Genomic DNA, 17,910 nt, shown 5'->3' on the forward strand with positions numbered 1-17,910 from the left:
GTAAAGTGGAGGAGAAATTTTTGAAGATAAACACAAGAAAGGCACCTGGGGTGGATGGGATCTATCCAGTTATATTAAAGGAGGCAGCAAAGGAAGTAAGCAAACCCGTAGCCATAATTATGAGAGCTTCCTTGGACTCAGGGGAAGTACCCATGGACTGGAGATGTTCAAATGTGACCCCAATTCACAAAGGAGGATCAAAGGGCAACACAAGTAATTATAGACCTGTTAGTTTAACTTCTGTTCCTGGAAAATTAATGGAGGCACTGGTTAAAGAACCACTGCAGGATCATCTAGACAAGACTTCAGTTATAGCTCAGACACAGCATGGTTTTGTTAAGGGGAAGTCTTGTCTGATCAATTTGATTGGCTACTATGATGCAGTCACAAGAACTGGATGCAGGGAATAACTTTGATATTATATACTTGGATCTTAGAAAGGCTTTTGATACTGTTGCACATGGAAGACTGCTGCACAAATTGGAGCAGTGTGGCATTGGAGGCAAATTGCTGCTATGGATAAAGGGGTGGCTGAGGGGGAGAAGACAGAGAGTGGTAATCAGTGGACACTGCTCATCGTGGACTAATGTTATTAGTGGAGTCCCTCAGGGTTCAGTGTTGGGTCCATTGTTGTTTTCTGTATTTATAAATGATATTGATGATGGTGTATCAGGTTTAATGTCCAAGTTTGCAGACGATACAAAGGTTGGCAGGGTTGTTAAGGACACTACTGATACTATTGCTGCTGCAACAGGATCTGGAAAGGTTGAGCAGATGGGCTGAGAGGTGGCAACTGAAGTTTAACATTGACAAATGTAAAGTACTAGATATGGGAAACAGTAAGCCCAGATCAACGTATCAACTCTGTGGTACTACGCTGACAGTGGTAGAGAATGAAAAGGACCTGGGGATAATTGTGCAGGCAGATATGAAGTTCTCTGAGCAGTGCAGACGGGCTGCAAGAGTAGCTCATGGTATATTGTTAATGATATATAGGAATTTTTCTAGCAGGGATAAGGAGGTGATTATTCCCTTGTATAAGGCAATGGTCAGGTCACACCTAGAGTACTGTATCAGGTCTGGAGGCCTCATTTCATGAAGGATGTAGAGATGCTGGAATGAGTACAGAGAAGGGCAACAAGATTGGTGAATGGAACAAAGGGGTGATCTTACAAATAAAGGCTTAAGTTTTGCAAATTGCAGTGTTTGTGTTTGGAGACTAGGCACCAGTGAGGTGATCTGATAGAGGTGTATAAAGCCTTGAATGGTTTGAGCATGCTCAATGCTGATGCGATTCTTCCTATTGCTCAGAATAATCACCCGAAAGGGCATAAATTCAAACTGAGGAAAGACAGATTTAGGATGGACGTATGGAAATTTGCCTTTAGCCAGTGGGTGGTTGGTTGGTGGAACAGACTTCCATCCCTTGTCGTGGAAGTTGATACCCTTAATAAATTTAAGGCTCAGCTGGACAGGTATTTCGAACGAACAGAGGCGTGAAGTGGAAGTGGTTTTTTTTTTTTTTTTTTGGCGATGCTGCATAAGCTTGCTTTCTTGCATCATATGCCTCTACTACTGCAAATGCCAAAGTCATGATGACTCCCTTCTGTTATATATATAAACATTACTCTTCAATAACATGATTATTATGCTAATATTAGTAAGTTACAGAATATCTTAATGCTGCTATCTTAAATAGTGTGACACTTAGTACTGTCATCTATTATAACTCACTGATGTACAATAAGTAAAGCACACCTTATGAGTGCTATCTTAAATAGCGCGACCTTTAGTATTGTCACCCATTATGATCCTCTGACAGCAAATGTAACCAGTTTGCCACATGCCAGTACATACTAGAGATGAGCCATCCACACGAAGATTACATACACTAAGAGCCCACCAATTACCATTTTATAAACAATGTTAAAATCAAACTATTTATATATAATTGGTATGAATTGTTATAGCTAGATGATGTATTATTTGCCTGTCCCTGCCATTAGAGCTTTATTGCTTATTGACCATGTATGTACAATTTCTTTAGTATGATTCAGTATTAAACTATGTTCCGTTTATGCATTTGCTGCCTCAGACCAGTTCTCTTACTACACGACAACCAGAACAAAGATATTAGAATAAAGAACTTATATTGCGGCACTTCAAGATCTGACTATAATCGAAAGGTCTTGTAGTGAAAGACAACTCTGGTCAGAACTGCAGGTTCTATTCCATATGCGGCCAAATAGATCTTTTAGGGCTCGAGACCATTGTCCTGCTATACAAGGCTACTAGGCAGTCACGTAAGTATACTGGGGATACTTGCGGGAACGTGCACGCAAAGAAGGAAAACCAATCCCCCAATACACCTAATATTGTCCAATGACGATATTAGGTGTATTGCAGTATTAGACGACATTAGGTCTATTCTACCAACCAACCAAAGGTGGTTGGTTGGTGGAATAGACTTCCATCCCTTGTCGTGGAAGTTGATAGCCTAAATAAGTTTAAGGCTCAGCTGGACAGGTATTTCGAACGAACAGAGGGGTGAAGTGGAAGTGGTTATTTTTTATTTATTTATTTATTTATTTTTTTTTTTGGCTGATGCTGTATAAGCTTGCTTTCTTGCATCAAATGCCTCTACTAATGCTAATGCTAAATTGTATTGGAAATTAAAATTTTGCAGCAATAAATTTTGCATTTTTTATGCTACCTGGACAATTACAGCAAACCGTTCTCAGGTGTTTATTATGGCCATATTTGTTAACAAAAATAGGAAGAAATTCACAGAATATTAAAAAAATTCCAATTCTAACATAGTTACTATTTTTTTTAAGAAAAACATAAAGATTGAGAAGGCTGCTGTATCCAAGTTGTCCAGCGAGAGGGTATAAAAGTACATGTTCTTGTGTAAATGTGGTTCCACCTCGTGTGACTAACAAATATGGTGATGTTCTTCTATTCTCGCTCTCTAGCATGCGAATTCCTCTGGTGGATTAGATCTGGTTGTCCCAGAGTATAAAGGACACATTTATTTTCTTTTTTTTTTAAAACTATATTGTTGCAAAAGGACAGAGAAACTGGTATATTAAAAAATATGTTCTGATGGCGAGATCAATTCAATAAGATGGATTCTCCACTGTAAACCCAGAGGGTTAGCAGCTATATATAAGGCTCACTTTCAAATTTAGGAAGAGTAAATCTTTCAGTTTTGATTTTTATTTAACTTTGACTCAACAAAGTATTAGGTTTCATCACTCTGTTGAGTAAAAGATCAGAATGCAAGAGATATACACTACCTGGCCATTTTATTAGAACCATGAGCTAATAATTTGTTGGATATCTCTGGCCTGAACCAGGCATGATTCAAGATATCGAAAAGCAAAATGATGCAAATTGGACCACTTATATTACAAAACTCTCCTGTTCATGATGTGAGGTGAGAAGAGGATTGTGCTGACAAACAACCTTTACAGTTCATCCTACAGATGCTCAATGGGATTAAGATTTTTGGAATGGATTATGTGAACATTACATGATGGTCCACAATAATGTTCATATATATTCTGATATTTGAAGTGCCTTCCAATAACATCAGGGGTACACAGATTTTACACAAAAACATTCCCCATACCATTACACCTCCAACAGCCTATACTGCTGCTACACAATGAGATGGTTCTGGTGCCTATTTTGGTTTCCTCCATATATGTACTCTTCCTGGATTACTGATAAGGGTAAATAAAGACTCATCAGACCACTTGTCCTCCTGCAGTCATCCTTCATATTCTGGCATCAGTTCAGCGGTATTTTCCAAATTAGTGTCTGAGATCAGTGATTTCATGAAAATCTTCTCCATCATTTGGCAATGATTATAGTTGATTATCTACTCCAAATGTTGGGAACCTCTCTCTCCACCCTATAGCTGCATCTGTTTACAGATGTTTCCTTGGAATTTTTCCAATTGCCAAAGACTCAAATAATACTAGTCTTTTAGCATTTGACAGAACTAACTGCTTGGCCATCCTAACTGCTAAGGCACCTGCTAAATGCATACTAATCATAACTCTTTTGGAAATCTGTCTGCCATCCTCTCCCCAAAATGAACAACGAATAAAATGAACTGATTTGGGCACAAATTATGTTTCATAGTTTCATAACACTTTCTTACAAGTGTCAAACACTACGTGACCTTTTTTGATTTATATACTATTATTTCATGTAGTTCATACCTCTATGGTCCTAATAAAGTTGCCAGGCAGTGTATCCTGCATAAGAATAACTATCTGACAACAATTCACATGAAAAACAATACATATATTATACCTCTAATATCTCAACATCCTCACTTCCCTGCAGTAATTGATCCAACACTGAGAACTCGCCTAAAGCAGCAATCCAAGGTGCATAGTTTTCTTCTTTCTTTAAATACAATGTCAGATCTAATGCTATGTTAGCATCTAATATACCATTTCTAGAAAACAGGGAATACAATACAAAATTATCTTTTCTCTTGTTTTATATCTTCCAATAAAATAGTAATAAGTAAAAACCTTTTATTTATTATAAAGGCAATAATATCAATTGAGAACCAATGGGTAATTTTTATTTCAAAAAGAGATAATTTAATAAGAAGAATGCACACTTATTATGATAGGATCATCATTATTAAATTCATGAATGATAAGTTTTTTATTTTTTTAGTATTAGCCATATATTTGCAAGGAAGCCATAGGTGTTTGCTGCACTGACCAAAAAATAAATAAAAATAAAGAATATATATAAAAAAAAAAATTAAAATTAATAATAAAAATAAAATAAACAACCTATGTGTTTCCCTCTTCCCACAAGGTAGAACACCTCTGAAGCCAGCTGATCTGTGAATTTCCCTGAGATTTATTTAATGTAATCATCAGTTTTTATATGCCTTCATTTTACAATTCCTTTCAGAACAGATCTTATCGAGGCCCACCACCTGGTTGCCACGCTCTGCAGCACACACGCATATTCAAAGTCTTTCCTTGTACAGATGCCCTTTTGCAGATCTCACCAAATGAGTTGCCTATCTTTGGACCCATTCAAGAAGTGCAATATCTTTTTTAGTTTTTTTGGTCCAGTTTCACGCTTGGGCATAGTATTTCAAGTGTGGTCTCATAACTGCCTTACACAGTGGGTTTATGACCTATCTCTATAAGCAAATGTTTGATATATCATCACCATGGGCTTTTCTTCTGCCTGCCCACACTTCTCAGAGCGATATTATAACTCCGAAATCCCTTTCTTCTTCTACTGTTTTTTTAAATTCAATCCCATGAACTGTATATGTGTAAGATCCAAGTGAAAACTTGCAATTTTCTGCATTAAAATATATCTGCAACTTTTGTGATAAAGCCTATCCGAAATCATCCTGAAGGGAATGCTGCAATGATCATAACCACTCTCCCAACCTTCACATCATCTGCAAATTATGACATCACAATTTTGACCCTGTACCCCTTTGTCGGTGTCATTTATGCAAATCAGAAACAACAATGGTCCCAAAACTTATCCTTGTGGGGGGGTACCCACTTCTAATGATAGACCAATCCAACAAATAACCATTATCACAACCCTCTGCTTTCTACCCTGTAGCCACACAGCAATGCATCTTAGAATCCTACTCCTGATTCTAAGATGTTCCAACTTATACAGCAAATTCTCAAGAAGGTCTGAGTCACATCTTTTCTAAAATCTAAACAATGATGTCAAAATCATTTCCTACATTCAGCTCAGGAGTAACTTTGTTAAAATAGCTAATGAGGTGAGTTAAATATGATTTTTCCTTAACAAAACAGTGTTGTGCAGCATTCAGAATTTCATTTCTATCTAAATGTCCCTGTACTACACTCTTTATTGTTGCCTCCATGGTTTCACTATCACTGAAGTCAGACTGACTAGTCTGTAGTTACCCATTTAGTTCTTAACGTAATAATATTTTAGGGCAGGAAGCCTCAAACTGTGAAAAATTCAAACTATGACATTAGTTAGTGCATTTTCATCATTACAACATAGTTGAATTTTTTAGACAAACTGAAGTTTGTACACTGGTATCATTATTATAACATCTCATATTGTGAAATCCATCACAATGAGTTACCCTCCTTATACTTCAAATAAGTAACACTGCCCCATTAGAGAAGACAACTGTTGCTTACTTTCAGTTGAGACCGCCACCCAGACAGCACCGTTTCAAAGCTATTTGGCTTCTCATCATTCAGCAGGTAGGTACCCAGAGGTATAAGGGGTGACAACTCAGTTGAGACTATAGCACTGATGCAAATGCACTAACTAATATCATCGTTTGAGGCTTTCTGCCCTAAAATATTATTAGTATAAGAAGCACACCTTTTGGCATCCCTCATATTGTGCAAACAAGTCACAGTTGGGTTGTCACCCCTTATACCTCTGCATACCTACCTGCTCACTGATAAGAAGCAAAATAGCTTCAAACAGTGCTGTCTGAAACAGTGCTTCAAACAAACTCAACTGAAAATAAGTAAAAGTAGTCTTCTCTAATAGGGGAAGCATTACTTATTTGAAATATAAGGAGGGCAACTCATTGTGAAGGATTTCTCAATATGAGATGTTACAATAATGATGCCAATGTACAAACTTCAGTTTGTCTAAAAAATACAACTACAGTTGAACTTGGTTATAACAAGCATGGAAATAACGAGATCATGGTTATAATGATTTTAATTTACACATATTCCCATACAATCACTCACTGTTATAACGAGCATACTACATGGATATACCATAAGAATTTTGGGAACTATGCAAACATTCTTAATTGCTTGGGTAGTCAAAAAAACCCAATTCTTGGAATAGACAAAAATGAAAAGGGCAACTTAGTTTTTATGACCACCTGCATCAGATTAATTGCCAGTTTATGACCTTGTTCTTTTCGGGAAGGGGGCTATACAGTAGTGCATTGGCATTCCACTTGTCGCTTTACCCTATTTACAGATTGTTTTGTATTCACTGAACCATAAATTTAATTTGGGACTTCTAAGACTTTGTATGCAGATCACTTTATTGCTTGTATTAAGAATGAGAGGTCTCTGGGGACTAGTGGCACAAATGATGATTAAGAGGTTTTATAATAGAGTTTATAAAAAGGTGAAGTATATATGCCGACCGGGCTAGCCGAGTGAGTAAAATACCTGCCCGGCAACCCAAAGGTCGCGGGTTCGATTCCCGCCTCGGGCTTGGATCAAAGTACTGCAAAAACCTTGGGAGGTGCAATATGGCCATAGAAGCCGATGCGCCAACAACTACCAAATCAAAAAAAAAAAAAAAAAAAAAAAAAAAAAAGAAGTATATATAATTTTTGATTGCATAAACATACTTCGCTATTAGTATTGACCTTGTGGTGCAAGGAAGCTCCAAGCTTTATCACCAGCCAAAAAAATAAATAAAATAAAAACTACCTATGTGATTTGCTACTTAATAGGTATCTATCCAGCTGGCCTTTGAAATTCCTCAAGCTGTCAGCCTCAAATGCGCACAGAGGCCACTTATTCTAGTAATTAACAGCTCATTGGATATATACAGGGTGTTTCAAAAATATTGGTACAAACGTTTAGGGAAGGTAGGTAACATCTAAAGGAATGTGAATTGCATAGGAACCCATAACCGGAAATGTCACCGTAAGTCGGTAGATGGTGCTGTTCATCAGTTCGCGAGAGGGAAAATTTCTGGTTTACTCATTCAAGCAGTAGTTGCCGCACGAAGAGCATGCATCGATATACGAACTGTGAGCTAGCAGACATACACCTTAGAGTATGGATTAGCAGAGGGCAATAGATGAGCCGCTCAACGAATTTATGGAGAACGCTTCCCAGACAGACATGTACCGGACCACTGTTTGTTTGTGCATGTGCATCAAAATTTCTGCGATTATGGGTCATTTAGAGGTAACAGGAGTAGTGTGGGCAGACCACATTCGACACGAACTCCCACCATGGAAGAATGTGTGTTGAATGCCGTCCAGAATAATCCTACTACCAGCACACGTGCCGTTGCCTCTGTCTTAGGAGTGTCTCGTTGCAGTGTACAGCATGTCTGGCACGACGATTCCTTACACCCTTTTCATCTCCAAAGGGTTCAGTTACTGTTTCCCCAAGATCATCCTGCACGTGTGGCTTTTGCGCAGTGGTTTCTCCAAGAAAGTGTTCAAGACTTGAATTTTCCAGCCTATTTTTGTTCACGGATGAGGCTTATTTCACTCGGGAAGGCTTATTCAATCAGCACAATGCTCATGTGTGGGCTCACGACAACCCACACGGTGTGCACCCCCATGCGGCACAACATTGCTTCGCAATAAATGTGTGGGCAGGTATGGTCGGTGACTGCTTAGTCGGCCCATACCTATTACTATCCTGCACGAACTCTGCTAAATATTGGATCTTTCTTGACCAGGGTTACTTGATGATGTTCCAGCAAATGTGAGACAACATTTGGTTTCAACATGGCGGGGTGCTGTTGTTGTTGTTATTTGGTTTTAGGAGCATTAGCAACTAAGGCCATATTGCTCCAGGAATATGCGGTAGTCATTCCCTGACCTTTCCGCATTATCCGTATTTGGTGGGGATGGGCTCGAACCCCGGTCTAATCAAGAAGCGTGTGCTACGCACTGCTGCTCCTTCCCACTTGGCTACGGAGGTGCCCTATGATGGGGTGCCTGCCCATTATGGAAGATGTGTTTGTGACCATTTGAACAGGCATTTTGGGCGTCGATGGATTGGCCGTGGTGGACCCATTGTCTGGCCCCCACGCTCACCTGATTTATTGAGCCCTGATTTCTTTCTGTTGGGGGGCCCTCAAATCTATCGTGTATGAATCGCCTGTGGAGACGGAAATAGATCTCGTGGTGAGACTCGTCTGCGCTGCTGCTACTGTCAAAGAAACTCCAGGTGTGTTTGACCACGTCCGCCAATCCATGCTGCATCGGTGTGACACATGCATCGCGTCTCATGGTGGAACCTTCGAGCATCTGTTGTAACATCATGAAATGCATCCATCTCATACTCCATTGTTAATATTATGTCAAATAAATGTTTGCCACTAATTACTGTCTTGTGTCATTTCTGCTTTTTGTGCCTCTGCTACTACTTTCCCATGACGTTTCCAGTTATGGGTTCCTATGAGATTCACATACCCTTTAGATGTTACCTACCTCCCCTAAACGTTTGTACCAATATTTTTGAGACACCCTGTATATATATATATATAAAAACTTCCTATAATCCACTCAAAATCTCTTCCCCTGTAATTTGTGCCTCAGTTATGGTTCATTTGTAGTAGTGAAAATTTTGTCCTCATTCATTTTATTTTCTCCTTTCAGAGCCTTTAATAGATCTCATATAGATGCCCTCTAAGGTTACAGAGCTTTTTAAGCTACAAAGCTTTGTAGCTTACATATTTGAAGACTTTCTTTGTATAGATGCCCTTTTGCCAATCTCATCAGCTATGTTATGTGCAATTCCATACTTGAATACAGTATTCCAAATATGGTCTTAAAACTGTCTTGCAATGGGATTGATTTTACCATCACTATACGCAAATGCTCAAGAAATCAATGATATGTCACCATGTACCCTCCATATCACCTTTCTGCACTGCATGGAGAACTTCATACCCACCCATATTGTAACCCCCAAATCCCTTTCTTTGTGAATTTCATTTACATGCTATTCCCAAAGTTTGCATTTTTTTTTTTTTTTTCCAAGGTTAGGTCACACTTGGGACCTAAGTTGTCCTGACAAAATGTTGTTTGACACTGATCATTCTGTAAATTTTGACATCAAGTCCATCCCTTAGTTGATGTCATTTAAGAAAATCCGAAACAACATTGGTCCCAGTACCAATCCTTTGGGTATCCCATTTCTTACATTAGTTCAATCTGGAGAGCAACCATTAATCATAACCTTCTGCCTCCTACCCTGCAGCCACCTTGTGATCTAATAGCCTTCCTAACTATTTGGAAATCTACTTCGCAAAAAATCTTGTTGAGTGGTTCTAATCAGTCATACCTGAGTAATCCAGGCTCTTTTCAGCCTGCTTTACTTCCCTTTCTAGGGAAAGTTTATATAAAGATCAGTCTTTCCCTGTCTAGGGAAAGACTGATGATAAACAGACAACATTCAGTATAATGCAGCTGGTCTTGCTTCTAATAGGCAATCTGCTTTTAAAAAATGCAGTTCTAAAGAAAGTTACATTTACAGTGGTGCTATATACACAGGAATATGAAGATTGGTGAAGTGCTGGATTTATACGACTTTAAAAGGATATTTAACAATCTTTGGTGGGGCATTCCACAATCCCAAAAAGAGCAAGAATAGCATGTTGCGCTGAATTTTTAGAAGTCATTTTGATTATTAACATAATAGTGTACATAAGCACAAAGTATAAAGATTGAACAAGAGTGCCTACAATGATCAAGCCTTACTCCTGATTGGAGTATAATACTGGATGAGCTCTTAAATTTTGATATAGCTGTTCACCCAAAAGTGAGGTTCACCTATGAGCACTTCTATCGTTGTTCAGTATAAGTTGCTTCCAAGGTGGGTGAGGTAGAGTGTTTGACAAGGTTCAAGGCAGAATTGGATTCTTACTTTTACAATGGACAAATCATAATAGACTCAGGTTTTTATTTTATTTTGGCTGATGTATAATAAGTTTCCTTCCTTGCATCATTTGGCCTGATTAATACTATTAATACTAATACTAGCAGGTTATCTCATGGTTAATTTTGAATCTGTACTCTACAGTTTACACAAGTTTTAATTATTTATTAAACAAAATAATAACTATATAAATTTTTTTTTTTGTCCACGCCTTTTCCCATTATATATATGGGGTCAGCATTTTTTTATTGTTTTGGCATGAAATTTTTATGGCCAGATGCCCTTCCTGACACCAATCCACACCCTTTATCTGGGCTGGGGATATGCAGTGGTCATTCCCTGACCTTCTGTATCCTCCATATTTGGTGGTCATGGGCTCAAACCCCTGGTCTAATCAAGAAGCGTGTGCTAGGCACTACTGCTCCTGCCCATCTGGCTATGGAGGCGCCAATAGCTATATAAAATATAAAATAAAAATCGAACAGATGTGCTCTTACTTACTGAAAAAATTTAAGATTATTTTAAGAATTCAATGGTATTTTTAGATAAACAACCAGTATTCTGAACTGCGAGATAAATCTAGCAGTACTGTGACCTCAAGGAATGAGAATTAGACTTTTATAGTCTGATAATCTAGATAGGAAGCTTCAAGAGTGCAAAAAAATTTTGTGAATATTCTATTGTCCAACATAAGGAAAAAAGCCATCATGAACCTAGAACAAATATATAATTTGCATTTTTTATTATTTTTGACCATTAAAAACACCAGAGCTATTTTTTTTTTAAATTCAAGCAGCAATACCTCTATAACCATTCCGAATCAGACATGTATGCATGACTTTTTTTTTTTTTTTTTTCATATTTTGGGACAACAGAATACATTCCAGAAGTTTTTTAGCTATATTCTGTATTTTTGTAGAGAATGTAAATCCCTACAAAAATACAGGAAATGTAGAATAATGCAAGTTATGGCTGCATATCAAAATGATAATAATAAAATGAAATAAATTATAATATAGGAAAGGTATATTGCCTGAACTTTGAATTTTCTTTTAAAGCATCCTGGTTGCTTTTGAAGGTTAATAAACCCAGTAACACCTATCTAAAAGTTAAAATTACTTAAATGGGATAATCACACAAAGGAAAGAAATATGGAGGAAAAATTAACAGGTAACTAATTCAACAAGTGTAGTACAACAAACTCTGCAAAATCGAGCACTTTGCAATCCAAAACGCATTAAAATTTTAAAATTTTACAACCAGCAATATTAAGAAAGTAATTAGCACTTTTATCAATAATCACATTCATCTTTCAGAATCCATGCAAGTTAAGATGCTTACAAGATTTAAACTGCACCATTAACACAATGTTACTGAATCTCAAAGTGGAACAAACTTGCCTTTGACATTTCTCTGGTATTGCACTTTTCAATGTATAAATGTTTAATAAATGTATACAGATGCAAACGAGTTCACTCATTTGCATCTGCAAATGAGTGAACTCTGTAAATCTGTAAATTTACTGGACTGTGCTCCAACAATCCAGTAAATTTTAAACTCTGGCACCTCTTAACCTCGAGGGTGCTGGATTTTAAACAACTTATTTTGTGTAGTCAGGAACATAACTGCCATTAAAAAAACAAAAAAACAATAATTTAGATATTTAAAGAGTAACTACCTGGCTAAAGTAAGTGCATCATCCAGAAGGTTTGCTCTGTCTGCGGGATATAATTTCTGAAATAAAGAGTGAATATTAGTATGAACTGCTAAGCAGTAACTCCAAATTATTTAATTCCAATTTCTAGATAATTTCACTCTTTTTTTCTCATTAGATTCCATTTGTATTATTTACATGATACTCTTTGACAATTAAAAGGTTTCAGGATCTTGCAGGATAATATTAGGTTTCAATCTTCAAAACTTGCATAATATCAAGTTTCAAACTGTGGAGAGACTACACAACATACATGCATTAGCATTAGTAGAGGCATATGATGCAAGAAAGCAAGCTTATGCAGCATCAGCCAAAAAAAAAAGAACATTTCCACTTCACCCCACCATTTGTTCGAAATACCTGTCCAGCTAAGCCTTAAATTTATTTAGGCTATCAACTTCCACAACAAGGGATGAACGTCTGTTCCACCAACCAACTACTCACTGTCTAAAGGCAAATTTTCGCACATCTATCCTACATCTGTTTTTCCTCAATCTGAATTTATGCCCTCTCAGGTGATTATTCTGAGCAAGAGGAAGAATTTCATTGGCATTGAGCATGCTCAAACCATTCAAGACTTTATACATCTCCATCAGATCACCTTGCCAGTGCCTAGTCTCCAGACACTGTAATTTGCAAAAATTAAGCCTTTCTTTCTAAAAGCAACCCTTTGTTCCATTCACTAATCATGTTGCCCTTCTCTGTACTCGTTCCAGCAGATCTACATTCTTCTTGAAATGAGGCCTCCAGACCTGTATACAGTACTCTAGGTGTGGCCTGACCATTGCCTTATACAAGGGAATAATCACCTCCTTATCCCTGCTAGAAAAATTCCTGTATATCATTGACAAGACACCATGAGCTACTCTTGCGGCCCATCTGCACTGCTAAGAGAGCTTCATATCTGCCTGCACAATTACCCCCAGGTCCTTTTCATTCTCTACCACTGTCACTGTAGTACCACAGAGTTGATAATGTTGCTCTGGGGTTGCTGTTTCCCATATGTAGTACTTTACATTTGTCAAGGTTAACTTCATTTGCCACCTCTCAGCCCATCTGCTCAACTTTTCCAGATCCTGTTGCAGCAGCAGCATAGTGTCAGTAATGTCCTTAACAACCCTGAAAAACCTTTGTATCATCTGCAAACTTGGACATTAAGCTTGATATACCATCATCAATATCGTTTATAAATACAGAAAACAATAATGGACCCAACACTGAACCCTGAGGGGCTCCACAAATAACATTAGTCCACGATGAGCAGTGTCCACTGATTACCACTCTCTATCTTCTCCCCCTCAACCACCCCTTTATCCATAGCAGCAATTTGCCTCCAATGCCACACTGCTCCAATTTGTGCAGCAGTCTTCCATGTGCAATAGTATCAGAAGCCTTTCTAAGATCCAAATATATAATATCAAAGTTATTCCCTGCATCCAGTGCTTTTATAACTGCATCATAGTATCCAATCAAATTGGTCAAGCTAGACTTTCCCTTAACAAAACCATGCTGTGTCCGAGCTATAACTGAAGTCTTGTCTAGATGATTCTGCAGTGCTTTTTTAACCAGTGCCTCCATTAATTTTCCTGAACTGAAGTTAAACTCACAGGTCTATAATTACTTGTGTCAGCCTTTGATCCTCCTTTGTGAATTGGGATCACATTTGCACATCGCCAGTCTATGGGTACCTCCACTGAGTATAAGGAATCTCTCATAATTATGGCTAAGGGTTTGATTACTTCCTTTGCTGCCTCCTTTAATATAACTGGATAGATCCCATCCACCCGAGGTGCCTTTCTTGTGTTTATCTTCAACAATATCTCCTCCACTTTATTCTCTGTTATTACAAGATTATCTAGCTTACTGCCAGAGTTGAATACACCTCTGGCATTCACCTTGCTGAATAACTCCTCATGTGTGAATGCCAATGCAAAATATTCATTTAGTTTGTTAGCTACCTGAGCAGGATCATCAACAGTTGAACCATCGATATCAAGTGGACCAATCTGATACATCCCCTTCCTTTTAGAGTTTACATTAGTAAAGAGCTCTTTGCTGTTTTTCTTTGCATCCTTTGCCAAAGATTTCTCGTAATCTGCCTTCACCTGCCTAACCTCCTTTGTAACTTGGTTACAGATCAGGCTTCTGTGTCACATGTTAATTTATTTGTAACCCATGCATTTTTCTTCTCTGCCATGTGTCTCATTAGTTCATCTGACAGCCATTTAGGACTAAACCTTGAACAATATTTCTTAGTTGGTATGTAAAGCCTAGTAGCTTCCAAGATAAGTTCTTTGAATGCTTCCCATTTTGAATTTGTGTTGGTAACATCATCAGTTGGTCCCACTGTACAGAATTTAAATACTGTCTCAGACCATCGTAGTTGCGTTTACGAAAGCAAAAACCCTTCCATTTACCCTGATGGTAGTTACCTCTTTGAGTAAATCCCACTTCAGCACACTGTGATCACTGCCACCTAGTGGTTCCTTTATCTGCAGATTCTTAATGCATGAAGAATCACTACTGATAATCAAATCAAGAGTATTACTCCCTCTAGTTGCCTCCTGAACATGCTGCTGCTGCTGCTGCTGTTGTAGAGAAAAATCATCCAATAAATCTACAAAAGCCTTGCTAGTGTATGAGTGACCAGCCCCCAAATTCCAGTCAATATCTGGGAAATTAAAATTGCCCATTATAAGATTCTCTGATTTACTGGCCCACTCTATTTCCCTGTACAGTTTCTTATTATACTCATCAGAGTCATTAGGCCAATAGCACACTCCTACTCTCAATTTTGATCTCCCAATGCTTATGTCACACCAAATTGACTCGACACTGCACTGTCCAGCGATGTTGACTGGCTTCACTTCCTTGGATTTTGTGTTTCTTAACTAATAGCATAACCCTTCCTCCCTTCCTATCCTGTCTATCCTTTCTGTAGATGTTGTACTCCCCAAATTCCAGATCTGCATTCCTTATAACTCTGTGAAATCATGTCTCTGATATCCCAATAATATCTGCCTTTGTTGTTTTGAGGAATACCTCAAATTCATCAAATTTATTTATCAAACTCCTGGAATTGGTGTATACGCAAGTATAGATGCACCTGTTCCCATTCTTAGCTACCCTAACACAACCCATATGTTTACTTGTACCATAATGACTCCCAGTAGTCTCTGAAATATCCTGCATCTTGTTTTCCAGGCTTCTGCTCATTCCAATAGAAGCAGTGCAAGAATCACTTTCACCTCTGCCAGTGGCTACTGTTAATCTATTAGTCCTTGTATCCCCCAAAGCTAGCAGTTTTCTAACCCACCTAACACTGCCTCGATAGCATCAGCAAATATTCTTGCATTTAAGTGTATCCCATCCCTGTAGAAGCAGTCTCTCCTGTTAACAAGTACAGACCAGGCTAAAAAAAAATTCTACCCCTTGAGCCTTGCACAATCTTTCCAGGGCTGAATTGATCGACAAGACTCTCATCATATACTCCCTCCTATCGCGTCTGGGCAGAATTGCAGACACTTTCAAATTCAACCCTAATCCATGGCTTTTTTTCAACAGTGACCTGTACTTGACTCTTGATTTTTTAAGGAGTCCTTATGTGCTGTAAAGCTAAGCTATACATACGATCTAGTGACCTGTACTTGTTAAGTAATTCTGCCGATCTCCTACTCTTAATACACAATATACCAAACAGCAATACAATTTGAACAAATAACCCTGTACTAATACAGCTTCCCAGAGGCAAAACATAAACTTCTCTCTTACTATTGCTCCTTCATATTTTTGGGCTCCTTTGGTAACTAATAAATTCATAAACTTAGTGGTGATATAAAGTTAAGAAATTCTTGCAACTAGACTAATTCTCAATTCATCCACATGCAATTGTGTTAGTAAAAGAGTCCCATTACTATTTCCATTGCATCCTTTTTATATTAGGCAGATCAAGGCCAATTATTAGAAGTCCTTGGAAAATAACACATGAAAAGTAGCAAAGTATTCTTTGTTTATTAGCATTAGTACATATGATGCAAGGAAGCAAGCTTAAACAGCATCAGCTGTTTAAGCTTGTATTATTTACATCATAAAAAAAAAAAAAAAAAACCTTCCCATTTCACCCATCCATTTGCTCCATTAGTTTGTCCACTTCTTTCTTGAATTTATTTAAGCTATCAACTTCCACAATGAAAGATGGAAGTTTGTTCCAGCAATTGACTACTTGCTGGCTAAAGGCAAATTTCCGCACATCTATTCGACAACTGTCTTTTTTCAATTTCAGCTTATGCCCCCTCAGGTTTGAATCTGAGCAAGAGGAAGAATCCCATTAGCACCGAGGCTGCTTAAACCATTCAAACTTATATACACCTCAATCCCATCACCTTGGAGGTGCCTAGTCTCCAGACACTGCAAACTGCAGAACTTAAACCTTTCTTGATAAGAACAACCCTTTGTTCCACTCACCAGTCTCATTGCCCTTCTCTATACTTGTTCCAGCAGCTCTACATCCTTCCTAAAATGTATGCAGTACACAAGTTGTGCCCTGACCATATCAATGATAAGATTGATATGGTCAGGGCCATGAGTCGTTCTGGCAGCCTGTCTGCACTGATGAGAAAACTTCATAATTGATGTAAAATTAACCCACGTCTTTTTCATTCTCCACTACCCAGAGTGTTGTTCTGCACAGATGGTACATCACTCTAGGGTTACTACTATCCCTATGCAATACTTTGCATTTGTCAATGTTAAATTTCAGTTGCCACCCCTCAGCCCATCTGCCCAACATTTCTATATCCTGTTGTAGTAGCATACTATGATTACCGTCATTAACATCCCTGTCAACTTCTGTATTGTATTCAAACTTGTACATTAAGACTGATATACCTTCATCAATATTAGTATTAGCATTAGTAGAGGCATATGATGGCAAGAAAACAAGGTTATACAGCATCTGCCAAAAAAACCTTATACCCTTCTTCTTCAAGAGGAGTGTTTCCATTTACAATGGGTTTCCTCAGCCTACAAGTTATTTCTCGTTAGGAATTTTTTCCCGCCATAAAGTGCGGTTCAAGGTATCTTGGTCGGTTAAGCCTCGGGCTGTCATGCACTTCCGTACTCCATCCAAAAAAAAACCTTATATCCATTCACTGCAATTGTTTGTCGAGTTCTGCCTTGAATTTATTTATGCTGCCAACTTCTACAATGACAAACGGAAGTTTGTTCCAGCAGTCAAATACCCGCTGGCTAAAGGCAAATTTCCACACATCTATTCTACAACTGTCTTTCCTCAATTTGAATTATGTCCCATAAGGTGATTAATCTGGGCAAGAGGAAGAATCCTATCAGCATTGAGCTTGCTCAGCCCTTCAAGGCCTTATAAACTTCAATCACTTCTCACGTGCCTAGTCGCCAGACACTAATTTGCAAAACTTAAGCCTTCCTTCATAAGTGTAATCTTTTGCTCCATTCACTAACCTTGTTTCCCTTCTCTGTACTCATTCCAGCAGCTCTACATCCTTCCTA

At 38.1% G+C, this 17,910-nt stretch overlaps 1 protein-coding gene across 1 annotated transcript in view; it reads right to left on the reverse strand.

Annotated features, from left to right (window-relative positions):
- LOC150081627 (glutamyl aminopeptidase-like) overlaps window positions 1-17,910 on the reverse strand; it is a 253,803-nt gene that overhangs the window by 59,314 nt on the left and 176,579 nt on the right. Inside the window, exons 10-11 of the mRNA XM_090380268.1 lie at window positions 12,349-12,404; window positions 4,327-4,474 (exon numbers count right to left, since the gene is read on the reverse strand). Coding sequence (XP_090236394.1) covers window positions 4,327-4,474; window positions 12,349-12,404 — 204 coding nt within the window. The remainder of the gene's footprint in view (window positions 1-4,326; window positions 4,475-12,348; window positions 12,405-17,910) is intronic.

Source organism: Mastigoproctus giganteus, chromosome 8 (assembly GCF_048544385.1).
Source record: "Mastigoproctus giganteus isolate SK-2022 chromosome 8, ASM4854438v1, whole genome shotgun sequence".
NCBI classification, from domain to species: domain Eukaryota; kingdom Metazoa; phylum Arthropoda; class Arachnida; order Uropygi; family Thelyphonidae; genus Mastigoproctus; species Mastigoproctus giganteus.